The following is a 13,808-nucleotide window of genomic DNA, read 5'->3' on the forward strand; positions in this document are numbered from 1 at the left end:
AAAAACCCAGGTATTAAACCCTAAGAAACCCTTATAGAAAGACCTTTGAATTACACACATAAAAATAAAACAATAGTCCAGACAAAATTAACAAACAACATGCAGTAGGCTACTCTGAACATCTGAAATACATATACAGGTATTCAAAAACTTACCATTAACATTTTCAATGATTTGTATAAATACAAATACAATGTAACTTTACTGGGGGAAGTGGAAGTGGAAAGAAATCACAGAAAAGACTGCTGTAGACCAAATTTCTTATGAGTTCCATCACAGAAATATAATGCAAAAGGGGGATAAAGCCTTTAAGATTATCATAGCAAAATCACAGAAATTATGAAAATACCTTTAGAAATCCACAGGATGGACCTAATAAATATTGTGAGGACTTTAATATTGTCTAAGGTAATTTTTAAGACTTTTATTGAAATGACTTTTTAATTCTACTTCTACACAACACTAAATAGCAAATAAAGATGAACACCAAACACAATATTTCACAATACACGATATACAAGGCAATGTGCTTGACAGTAAATGCAGGAAGAAAGATAAAACAACATAGCTGTATCTACCCTGTTGTACCCAGAACTGCTTCCCCATGCCAAGAAAAGACTCATTTTTGTGTCTTCCTCCCTGTCATGGTTTGAGGAGAGGAAGTAAAAATAGCCGAGACAAATAGGAACTTCTGCTCAATCCCTTGTTACCAGGATGTTAGGAGTTTCAGGTATTTGGGTCTGGGGCTAGACATTACCACAGATTAATTTGTCCTTCAGATCAGATCCCAAGCACCTACCTGCTTACCTACCTACTCACCTGATAATTGTATGAAATATCTGAACACTTCCTCCCCCCTTTACAATATTTCTGACTTTAAAACTCTGCATTTGTGCCTTTTTTGCTCTCACATGTGCATCTGTATTCTACCTTGAACTGCTGTTCCATGCAATCCTGATTCATCAACATACCTTTTAAAAGGTTCACTTGTGTTCTGGTCATAGTTTCTACTACCAGAAATTAACCAGAATTATTCCAGAAATAATGTGGAAATTAGCCTGGCCTTCATCTCCCACTAACATATGCAGATATACCAATTTAGTGTCACTAAAGAATTCCTTTGACCAAAAAACCCCTCAATGTATTTTCTTCACTTTAAAGGTAAGGAAAGAAAATTGCTCTCACCTACTTAAAAGTATTTACAGGCAAATAGACCACAAGACATAAAGATTTGTCTGCCAGAGACGGCTGTATGTGTGGAGGCAGTGGAGGTAAGAGATTTATAGTAATAGACCTTTTTCTATACCAAGATACAGAGGCACATTGTAAACCTCCTAATTTATAAGCATTAGCAGGTAGCTTACTACAACATAAACATGGGTATCTCCTCTCCCAGTGTGTCTTTGTCTTTAATTTCTGCTCTCCCCTCTCCACAAAGTGGATTATACCACTTTTCTGAATTTAGACCACCAAATAAATGTTTTCACTGTATTTATTCATAATCATCACTAGTAATAAGTAGCTCTTATTGCTCTTTTTTCTCCTTTTCTTCTGCAACAATAGTTGTATGGAAGTAAACTGAAAATAAAATGAAATCTAAATGAGGTCTGTAAATTTCTTGTTTCTAAATGCAGAAAATGTATTCATATCACTATATAATTTGTTAACTGTGTTCACTGATTCCCTCCTCTTCCATTGATTATATGTCTGGCTAACTTGAAAAGAGTTACTGTCTATTAGAAAGAGTTAAGAATGAATTACCTGCAATTTACTGGAAATTTAGTAAATTAAAACTGAATTAATAAGAAACATGGACCTTTAAGGAACTCTTTTCTAACGTAATATTGTTTTTTTACTCTATATTTTGTTTGACATTCCATACCAATTCCTGAACTTAATAATCTGAGGTGTATTTTCACTTCAAAGAATACTGATATCTTGTCTACTGAGCATAATAACAGCACTTCTGAGAGAAGTCATGAGTTAGACGTACTAAGAATGCCTAGTCAAACAAAATACTGCCTGAAACCAAGAAGTTATGTGCCATATACACCTTTTATGATAAATTTTCAGTACTAAATAAAGGTGAAGGGTAAACTAGAGGAGAAAGGTACTTCATTTATGGAAAGTAGAATTATACTGCAGAACTCTGAGATAATCACTGCTTGCTTATTCATTTATTTATTGAAAAATAGAGTAACAGTGATCCACGTAAATTTATATAAAGATTTTTGAGAACATCAAGATTTCAATTATCACATCATATAAAAATTGAGTTCACAAAACTGGATAGACAGGCTGATTTGAGAAGTACACTTCATCTATAAAAAAAGGAAAAAAAAGGATTATGAGAGAATTTATAAGTATGCCCATATTTATAAGACATACATTGTTAAAAAAATAGGTGATTATCATTCCCTTAATCATTACAAATATCTTTGTCCACAGGAAAATTTGTGTTGAGAACTGTTTAGCCAATCCCACAGAAGACTACAAAGAGACTTGTGTGCAAAGGAGTATTAAGAAATCCAGATACTCAGCAGTTCATCTGGGTTATGTCTTCAACATGTTTCAAACAAATTAATGGGGATGACATTTGTTTTCAGTGGTTACTATGTATTATATGTATATATTGAGAAATCTAATGTAATGTACTTTTGTTTGTGGTTTCTGGGGGGATTTGTTTGGATTTTTCTTTGTAGGTTTGATTTGGGGGGGTGTCTGTTGTAGGGTTTTTTTTTTTCCATTTATCAAATTGTGTCATGGTTATCTGACTTGCAGAATGAACAATTTGTGATATGAAAATGGAAATGTTTGAAAAGTTCGTTTTCTACCCATGTGAAGTTTTTGCTTTCTAATCTACTCCAATCCACTTAGAGAAAGGTCATCTAGAATAAACAACAGGAATGACATTTTGCTTTCTGTAAATGGTGGGCATTCCCAGACCTGCTGAGTCTGTAAAAGGTAGAGGGAAATGAGAGCAGTCAAGGATTACTTCAGATCACATGCATTAATATTATTTCTCCAGTTTGAAAATCTGAGCCTCTTTCACACACCTAAACAGTTTACTAATGATAAAAATTCCAAAAAGTATTTTGTATGTAAAATTATTTACTGTAACTGGAAACATGAATTAGAAAATGATTATGTTCTTGCTCTTTGGTTTTAGTCAATTAAAGGGCATGATTATTATAACACACCACATTTTTGCATGTGATTTACAGCAAGGCAATTTTCTGTAGACTTTATGTAGAATAATTAACATTTGAAAAGCTGGAATTGTATTTTATATTATAAATTCAAAATATTTAAGCAGTTCACAGAAGATTACTAGTCATCAAGAAACACAGTATAGATTGGTCAAAATTACATTGCAGTGTCTCTTTACAAGTATATGTATCAGTATACTAATTTTGCATAAACCTTCACAATATTATTTGAAGTTACTCTGTCTCATAAGTTGAAAGTGTATTTTGTAGTTATATAATTCTAAATAGTAAGAAGCTTTTCACAAGCTGTGATTTTGCAAAATTGCTTCACAGATAAATGGAAGTCCCTCTAATGTGAAGAGCAAAACAAAACATACATGGGAATTAGAAATTCTCATATTTAGGATAAGTGAGAGCTTGCAAACGTCCTTTTAGTACTTCCTAGTAGTAAATTGGCAATAGGTGTTGGAACTCTTCATTGCTAAGAAATCACATTCTAGTCACAATTTTATCATGCTTGAAAATTCTGTTTATCATTGGTTAGAAACATGAGACAAGTAGGAAGCTCAAAATACCTATCAAAATTTGAGTTACCTGACATCTTTGTAGATAGTTTGAACTATGTAGATAGTTAGATGGATAAAATAAATTAACTTTATCTCTGGAGGTTCTGTATATTGTTAGGAAGATGGGTAAAGAAATGACAATAGACAGAATATGATTTTTTATCAGAACCACTTGTTAGCATAGAAAAGATCACTGCTCCCACTACTTGCTTATTGTTGTCCCCTTCAAAAGGTTGTGTACCCTGGATTAACAGCAAAGTTGCTCATACGAGCAGACAAAATGAGATTGGCAAGCTCGTATTTATATTACAGCCTGCTATTCATCTGCACCTTTTAGTGTATAGAACCTCTTTTTAGCAGATGACCATGCAATCCTTAATAATTCTCACAGGTATCTATCACAGATGGACACTGAACACAGTAGGCACTAGAACTTACAATGAGATGACCTACCTTGGATGGTATTATCCCATTCAATCTCATCTCTGAAGACCAAAAGAGTAAGCAGCTAGTAAAAGGTAAAAAGTGTAAATAGTAGATAATACTACTATAATAGCTATAGATAGATAGATAATAGATAGTAAATAGTAAAAAGATAAAAAGTGTTATGCTACAGTGTTAAAATAGAGGAAAAATTAAAGTGAGTAATTCCGTAAAAATCTATTGCAATCATCCTTCATACAGGTAAAATAATAAAAAATTGCAATATGTCACCTATGAAACATGGAGGTAAGCACTGACAGGAATATAGGAACAAGGCAAAACATGTCAAAAAAACCCTTATTTTAGTGACTCTCTAAAATAATACCATTATTGATACTGTACAAGATTTTCTCAGGTTGTTGATATACTATAATTTTCTACTCAGAGAAGTAAGAAATATGCTAAGATAAGATTCTCTCTGTCCATGCTTGAGAAGCACTCAAGTCACCAGTTGTGGTCAGATGTGACTGTAAGGATTTGTATAAGGAAAATATACTGCAGAAGCTCATAAGAATGAACTATAAGGCCATGTAAATGAAATAAGAGGAATAGATTCCTGAAGAAGTGCATTATATAAGAATTTCTGGTGCCTTAGTCAGCTTCAATGGCTTAATTTGATTTCGGTTTTAGACACTTTTTCATAAGGGTGTTGTATAGCAAATTAACCAGTGCCTGTAAGTTCACAGGGACAGAGTTTTGAACTCTTAAGAAGAGGTCAAGTAGGAAAAGGATTGTTAAAGCCCTCTCAATGCTTTGAACATTTACCTCCTAGTGTTCTTGAAAATTATTTCTTCTGTGTGGAGAGGACTAGAAAGAAGGAATTAATCAACGGAGGTAAGATGTGCCTTGGAAAAAGAAAAAAAATAAGAGAACAATACAACAAGAAATATAAATTACTAAAATCAGAACATTTATAGGTGATTTGGGGAAGTTCACAATCTCTAATCCTAAAAACCCATTTGTTCCATTATGTTTCAAGGTAACTGGTTGACTTCTCAACAACCAGTAAACACAAGGCAAGAGTTATTTTACAAATAGAAATTTGGGAGTTTTACAGTCCCTTTCATCTTCCGATCGGAGAATTCTGGTAATTTCTGGACAGACTGTTCAAAGAAAGAAATTTTTTTGTTAGAAATTTGTTATTTTAAGTACTATTTCAATATCCTCTATATCCTTCTCTGTCCTTATGAGTTTGTTTGCAGTTATTTTTTGTGTATGACTGAGTCTAAAATTTTCAATTTTTCCAGCAGGCTGACAGAAGATAACCACTACTCACCCCAATTACAGTCAAGATTGTACAGACTTATTCATATATGCTGAATTATTTGGTCTGTAATAACAATATATATATTTATAAAATTCTTCTTTTCTACCTCTCTGAAGCTACACACTGACCAAGATAAAGGAGATGGAAATTTAAAATACATATTAACGGGAGATGGGGCTGGCAGTCTGTTCATTATAGATGAAAATACAGGAGATATTCATGCTGCAAAGAAATTGGACAGAGAAGAAAAGTCCCTGTATGTGCTACGTGCCAAGGCTATAGACAGAAAAACTGGAAGACAAGTGGAGCCAGAGTCTGAATTTATCATTAAAATCCATGATATCAATGACAATGAACCAAAATTCACCAAGGACATGTACACGGCCAGTATTCCGGAGATGTCTAGAGTTGGTAGGTAAAAATTCCTTATGTAAAATCAAAAAAGGTTTGAGCTGGTTGGGAACTTATAAGAAATTTATTTGAGACACTTGCTACTAGCTGCTCTGAATATCCATGGAACAATTTCTGTTGCAGGCAATGGACCATAAATACTTTGTTTATGCTTTTATTCATTGGTTTCCTCTTTATCCACTTTTTAATCCTTTATCCATGCCATAAACTACTCTTTACTCTTTCAAACCCACCGGAACCATCAAGAAATGCAGTATGTATGGCTGTCTCATCAGTTACCACACAATTTTGTCACTCTATCACTTGCATAAAGAGTATCTTTGTATTTTAAAATCTAATTTACCAAAATTTTTTGTACCTTTAGACAGAAACAACTTTAAGTGTGTAAGTATGTAAATCAATTAATACATCAAAATGATTCAAAATATGTTTTTACAAATGTTTTTTGGGTTTTTTTTTCTTTCTGTTATCAATATACATAGTTCTTGTTGGTGGGCTGTTTGTTTGTTTGTTTTAATCTGGATTTATTTATTTAATTGTGATTTTTTTCATACCAAATGTATGAACACTGTTTCTAAATAATTAACTAGTTTTGTTTCAAAAATACTTGCCTTTATGGGTAAAAACTTACAACTATAACTGCTGCAATGAAAGGCAAAAATGTGAAGTTATGGTAGATGTGAGAAATACAGCATAACAGGAAAATGATTCTCTGTGCTTTGTTCAAATATATAAAGTCATAGATAATATTCACATTCGTCAGAAGTTATGATTACCTAAATGTGCTACTTTTTTACAGCAGACACAATTTCTCTCATAAGATAAGTAAGCCTAAAATCCATATGCTGTGGGACACAACTAACAAAAATTCTCAAGAGTTATTTACATCTCACTTGCAAAATGAACCCTGGATGATGACATTGTTAAGAGAGACAATAAAATACACATTGAATCTTGTGATTAATGTACATCTTCACAAAATAATTCCCAGAAGCTAATATTTCTGAGAGCAGTAGAAGAAATATAACAGTGTAAGAGTTTACTTTATAAAGATGATGATATACACATTACTTTACTTATTTTATAAAATATTTTATAATGTACTTATAAAATATTTTAGAATAATAAAATAATATTTAATAAGCATGAGAAAAGAACAAGTATACTACCATGTGTAACGTGAGATGCCCAAGCATGCTTCCTGTAAAGATATATGAAAACTAGAGAAATCCTCCTCATTCAGAATTTACTTTGCTGATAATCACTGAAAGAAAAATGTTGGCAGTGCACCTGTCATATTTAATTTGAAATATACTTGTAAGGAAGGAACTCTATTGGAACAGATAGGAAAAAATATGATGTCTGTGTTTAACATTATCACTTAGTCCAACTTCATTACAGTCAATGGAGAGGCATGAATAAAAGAGAAGTGAATATGATCCAGTGCTTTGACACTGCCTGAGAAATACTAAGTCTATGAAATGTTTATATTTGATGAGGAGGATGACAGCATAAGTACCATAATGTACTTTAAGCTACGGAACCCTCCATAAAAGACACAAGTAAAGCTGAGTGTTACTTTGAAGAAGAGTTTGTGTACTTTTCCTGGAGAAAAAGGATATAAACAGAAAAAAAATGTCTTTTGGGTTCTAATATGAAGACAAAAGAAAGGATTTGAGTTACACTTTCCTCTGTTTAGTTGACATCTACTTGGCATTTAGGAATATAAAAACTACTGGAATAAGAATTTCTAGCATTTGCATTAGAATGAATAAAAGTAGTTTTGTAATTTTTTAAAGTGGAATAGAACAAGAATCCAAATCCAGGCAGTCCTTTCTAGAAAGACATATTCTCTACATCCAAAATCAGTCATAAGAATTCTAATTCAAGAGTTAAGATGTACATACAGATGTAAATAAGATTATGTACAGATATATATATATATTCTTGGAGTCCTTTTGTACCATTCCTCCAGATAAGGAATTGGATCCCCTAACTGGAAAAAAACCAACTTAAATAGATGCTCAAAAGTTAAAGCTATTAAAGCAGTAGGCTAAAAACTTCTAACTGGTTCTGTCCTGTAAAATTTAAAAGGTAATTTGAGGTTAGAGTGCTGTGTAAAACAAGTCATAGAACCACAGAATCATAAACTGAACTGGGAGATAAGCATCATTGAAGTTCAACTCCTGGCCCTGAACAGGACACCCCAAGAACACTGTATGCCTAAAAGCATTTTCCAAATTCTTCTTGAACTCTGTCAGGCTTGGTGCTGTGACAGCTTCCCTGGTGACCCAGATCCAGTGCCCAAACTCCCTCTGGGTGAAGAACCTTTTACTAATATCCAACCTAAACCTCCCCTGACACAACATCACACCATTCCCTCGAGTCACCAGTCACAACAGAGAAGACATCAGCATCTTCCCCTCCTCTTCTTCTCATGAGGAAGTTGTAACTGCAGTGGGATCTGCCCTAAGTCTCACCTTGTCCAGGCTGAATAGAAAAAGTGGCTTCAGCCATTCCTCAGGCAGCTTTCCTTCAAGCCCTTTTCCATCTTTGTTGCCCTCCTCAATTATTTTCCTTCCTTCCTTCCTTCCTTCCTTCCTTCCTTCCTTCCTTCCTTCCTTCCTTCCTTCCTTCCTTCCTTCCTTCCTTCCTTCCTTCCTTCCTTCCTTCCTTCCTTCCTTCCTTCCTTCCTTCCTTCCTTCCTTCCTTCCTTCCTTCCTTCCTTCCTTCCTTCCTTCCTTCCTTCCCTCCTTCCCTCCTTCCCTCCTTCCCTCCTTCCCTCCTTCCCTCCTTCCCTCCTTCCCTCCTTCCCTCCTTCCCTCCTTCCTTCCTTCCTTCCTTCCTTCCTTCCTTCCTTCCTTCCTTCCTTCCTTCCTTCCTTCCTTCCTTCCTTCCTTCCTTCCTTCCTTCCTTCCTTCCTTCCTTCCTTCCTTCCTTCCTTCCTTCCTTCCTTCCTTCCTTCCTCCTTCCTCCCTCCCTCCCTCCCTCCCTCCCTCCCTCCCTCCCTGCCATGTCATATAATAAGAACAAAAAGAAAAAAATTACAATAGAGCAATACATATTAGGACTATTGCTGTTATGAAAGTAATGCATCTCAAAAAAGTGAGAATAAATTAAGTGGGGAGGGAGGGAGGGAGGGAGGAAGGCAGGAAGGAAGGAAGGAAGGCAGGAAGGCAGGAAGGCAGGAAGGCAGGAAGGAAGGAAGGAAGGAAGGAAGGAAGGAAGGAAGGAAGGAAGGAAGGAAGGAAGGAAGGAAGGAAGGAAGGAAGGAAGGAAGGAAGGAAGGAAGGAAGGAAGGAAGGAAGGAAGGAAGGAAGGAAGGAAGGAAGGAAGGAAGGAAGGAAGGAAGGAAGGAAGGAAGGAAGGAAGGAAGGAAGGAAGGAAGGAAGGAAATAGTATTTCAAAAAGACAGAAGACTCCAGAATAAAAAATTAGGTGCTTATTAATTCTATATTTTTTTCTATAACACTGGATAAAAATAAGAATAATATAATGAAATCAGGAATCTGTGGAAGAGATTGATCATCTTTATTAAGACTACCTGAAATGAAAAAGTCAAATTATTCCTGTATTACCTACATAAACACTTGAGATTATGAGGGATATTTTCTGACTGTATATAGAGATTCCTGCATCCCTAGTCAAAGAAGTTATCTGACTAGAAATCACAGCATGGTTACACTATACACATTATAAGAAATAGATACACTTATTAAAAGCAGGTAAAAAATCTGAAGGAAAATCCCAGTTTCTTTCAATTTTTTATCTCTTCCCAAATTCCTGTCTCAAACCAATTTTTTTTTTCTTAAATAATATATTTATGATGTTTGCCAAGTCCAGCAAATATGAGAGCATATTTTTATGAAAGCCCAGGAAAATGTCACTAAGATTGAAAATTGAAGAGGAATCATCACTAGCAATGTTTCCAGCTGTGTGTATACCTGTTATTCAAATTGCAATCACACTATGTACTTCTCAGTGTGTTACTGACTGTTTCTTGGAATAACTGTGTCTAGAGCACACAAGGGAAAATAGTAAGTCAACACCTCTGACAGAATGTGTGATTTTCAGTACCAATAAGCAAACCTACGTCGTGTTTAACTAGTTTGATAGTAAGAAGAGTGAAAGCATAACGTGGATTTTCAGCACAACCTATCCAAGCCCGGGGGAAATAGGAATGCTTATTTGTGCAGTTGTTTGTGCAGCCATCAAGTTATATATAAATTAGCTCTGCTATGCCTAAATAGGATCCAATCCAACAGTGTTATGGGTAAACCTAAAATGCTGTGTAGCAAAGTTAGTACTGGGAGTAATCAAAACCACTGAAGTGAGCTGACTGCAAAGTCATTTCAGATAAATTTTATGGAAATGATCATGTTAAACTGATATTGACTTAAAAAGTTGAATGTTTAATTTAAAACAATCTGAAACTCAATAACCTGGAATTTCTCATTAAAATCACCTGCTGTACTGAACTGCTAAAATATAATAACTGCTGTAGCAATATTTTTGAACAATACTACAGCTGACAGGAAGAATCCTGTCAATCATGCCATATTTCGTAAATTGATTAAATAAAATATAATTTTAAAAAATGAGAAAAAGAGGCTAGGAAGACCCATAAGTTTAATCAAAACATAATAAAAGAAGCAAATTTACAAAAGATGTTTTAAACTGATGGAATGCCAAAGTTCTAAGGTACAGTCTTTGTCTCAATGAAGAATTGGTGGATTTCAAGCATGTCCTAGTCTGAACTACTTATCCAAACCCCCCAAAACTTCAGAGAAGTTAAATACATATTATGCATCATGAATATTTTTTTGATTTCTTCTTCATGTAGAATGAAAACCACAACCTTAACCATACTTAAAATCTACTCATTTCATCTTTAAGTTTATATGACTATAAGGTCAGTGCAAGTATTCTTTTGAAGTGAAACATTCCTAAAAAAAAAAAACTAAATTAAATCAAATCAAAGCTATCACCGCACCTCACTGAGTAAACTACTTTTCTCAGGCTATAAATAAAGTTATTAAGAACTTTTTGGAAAAGGAAGTTAGCAATGAGATGTCCTGTGTAGTTAATCCCTTTTGGCACCCAGGTCAATATTATTACATCCCTCTCTACCTGCTTTGCTAATTTTAATGAGTAAGGCTTACCAGTTTTATCCCATTAAGCTTCTTCAGAATGCAGCTGATGAGCATTACACCACAAATTTTTAATCTTTGCATTGATTCTATTAAGAAAAGGGATGATGCCTAATTTGGTTTACCAGTCATTTCCTCAAACTGCTACTTTCTAAATTTACAGATCTAACCAAAGACACCTAACGTATTTCGGGGTTTCTACACAGCAGGATTCATCTAAATATAGAGGATCATATTTTAAATTGTTATATTTAGAACACACAATTTTCTATTGTATCACTTTTATTGAAAATAATCAGAATAAAAGTTTTTCTTTAGCTGATCAGTGGAATTTGATAGAAGAATGTTATATATGAAATATAAATATGAACATTTTCAACTGAGAGGTAGAGGATTATATCAAGACTAAACATGTATTGAACAGCTATTCTAAATATAAGATATAAATAAAATATATATATAAAAGACATACACATGATTGTGTAAAAAAAGTATGATGAGATTGCAGTAAAACACACTGAGTAACGTACATTAACATTACCATTTTTATTACTGTGCTGTTGTCTTTGAGTGCAATAGTATATCCTGAAACACTAATTATACAATGAATTCTCTTAGAAATTCCATTATCATTGTTCAATATTTTTATGGTATCTCTTGGGAATCTATAATCATCATTACTATGACTTCATTTAAGTAAGATTGCACTCCATTCTGATAGTATTTTTAGTTACACCATGTTTTCAACATCACATAATCCCAAGTACATTTTGCAAGAATAGTTCGTTATTTTGTATAGGAAGCTCAAGTAGGCCTTATGGCTGGGAAAAAAAAGGAAAGAAGAAAACGAACCAAATGCAGTAACCATCACATTTTCTATTTTTGAATCTGCTTATGTCAGTAACCATTAATCTACAGATGTGTATAAACAACTAAAGGGAGGCAGCTCTCATCTTTCATGTTTCAGCAGGAAATATTTATATTTTCTCCTTTGCATATTTTCCCTGGTTTCAGATGTTTATAAAAAGAAGCTATGAATGACTGTCTTGACTTTGACATGAGCTTAAGAAAACTAGTTTGCTAACTTGCAAAACTTCAGAATTCTAATTGTTAATGTGCACTCTATTTTAAAATGAATTATTGAACTAGCTTTAAGAGAAAGATACATTTCAAATAAATATTTTATCCACAAGTTCATATTTTACAAGAGAGAATTAGAATTCCTTTTAGTCAAACTAAGCATGATGGCAGAAATTCTGTAACTAGAGTACTTTCAATATTTCTTTTTGCATTTGCCATGATAACTAAAGAATTTCAAAACCTTCTTTAATGTCAGAATCTTTTTTAAATGAATTTTTAAATGAATATTTAAAAGAATATTTGTCCTAATTTCTTTCTTATTTTCATGCAAGTCTGTTACAAGAAAATAAAAATATATAAAATAAGAATTCAATGCCTGGTAACATTTTCTTAAGCCATCAAGTTAAAAAATTCAAAACCTTCTTTTTATTAAGTAGTCAAAATAATAAATCTTTCCAGCATATTTTCAAAGAATTTTGGAATATTTCGTTTTTTTCTTTCACTTTTGGGCATGAAGTCTGTTAAGGACATGTATAGTATTTTCATTAGGAAAATATAGAAGTATTTATAAGTATTTTGTATTTGGCATGAGGCAGAACTCTTGAAGAGTAGGATAAATGGATGCTTTAAAATGTCATATTTCTAATGTTTAAAAAAAAACTACTAGAACACCAAAAGGACCTTATTTAAATCATGATTATTTTTACCTTAAATTATTCTATGATTTGTCTACATATTTATCTATGTATATAATATGGACAGCATTTTCCTAGCAAAAAGTATGTCTGCAAGGAACTTACTCAGCTCTGGTACCATAAGCAGGTTATTTTGAGTTGTACAGCTCTGCTGATTTCAAGCTGGATGTTACAGAAGTGTTAGGATCTTCCTGCATTCCTGTGTTCATTCCACAATGAATGTGTATAATTTCTGTAAAATTTAAATATCCGTTCAAAACTACTATTGCCCTTTGTTACAGATTGAAGATAAAATATGCACCTAAAATATAAGTAATCACTTCTAAAATTAATTTTTTTGTATTGTGTATATCATGGAATCATGGAGCAGGTTGTAAGGTTGGAAGAGACCTTACAGATATCTAGGTCCCTGCCGTGGGCAGGAACACTTTCCACCAGATCAAGTTGCTCAAACCTTCATCTGACTCAGCTTTGAATGCTCCCAAGAACAGGGTAACCTCTCTGGTTCTATGATTCACTTCCTGTTCTATGTTTCAGTTTCTCACCACCTTCAAACTAAAGAATTTCTTCCTAACATGTAATCTAAACCTACCCTTTTTCAGATTAAAATGATTCCCCCTCCTCCTGTCACTACAGGCCCTGGTGAATAGTCTCTCTCCCTCTTTGTAATTGGGTCCTTCCGGGTACTGGAAGGTTGCAATCAGGTAGCCCTGAAGCCTTCTCTTCTCCAGGCTGAAAAATTCCAATTCTCTCAGCCTTCCCCCACAGGAGATGTGCTCCCTCCTTCTAATTTTCATGTTCTGCTCTGGACTTGCTCCAACTGGTCAATGTTGTTCCTGTTCTGGGGACCCTAGAGCTGGACGCATCTTTCTAGGCCGTCTCTCACCCTGCTGGCCAAGATGCTTTTGATGCAGACCAGAACACATTTGGTTTTCTGGGCTCTCTGT

The 13,808-nt window shown here is 34.0% G+C and overlaps 1 protein-coding gene across 2 annotated transcripts in view; it reads left to right on the forward strand.

The window, feature by feature from the left end:
• The window catches only part of LOC131575807 (cadherin-9), a 70,359-nt gene that overhangs the window by 16,841 nt on the left and 39,710 nt on the right, over nt 1–13,808 (forward strand). For both annotated transcript variants that reach the window (XM_058831778.1, XM_058831779.1), the window contains exon 2: nt 5,642–5,936. In XM_058831778.1, coding sequence (XP_058687761.1) covers nt 5,642–5,936 — 295 coding nt within the window. The remainder of the gene's footprint in view (nt 1–5,641; nt 5,937–13,808) is intronic.

The sequence above is a fragment of the Poecile atricapillus genome, chromosome 2 (genome assembly GCF_030490865.1).
Source record: "Poecile atricapillus isolate bPoeAtr1 chromosome 2, bPoeAtr1.hap1, whole genome shotgun sequence".
Lineage (NCBI taxonomy): Eukaryota > Metazoa > Chordata > Aves > Passeriformes > Paridae > Poecile > Poecile atricapillus.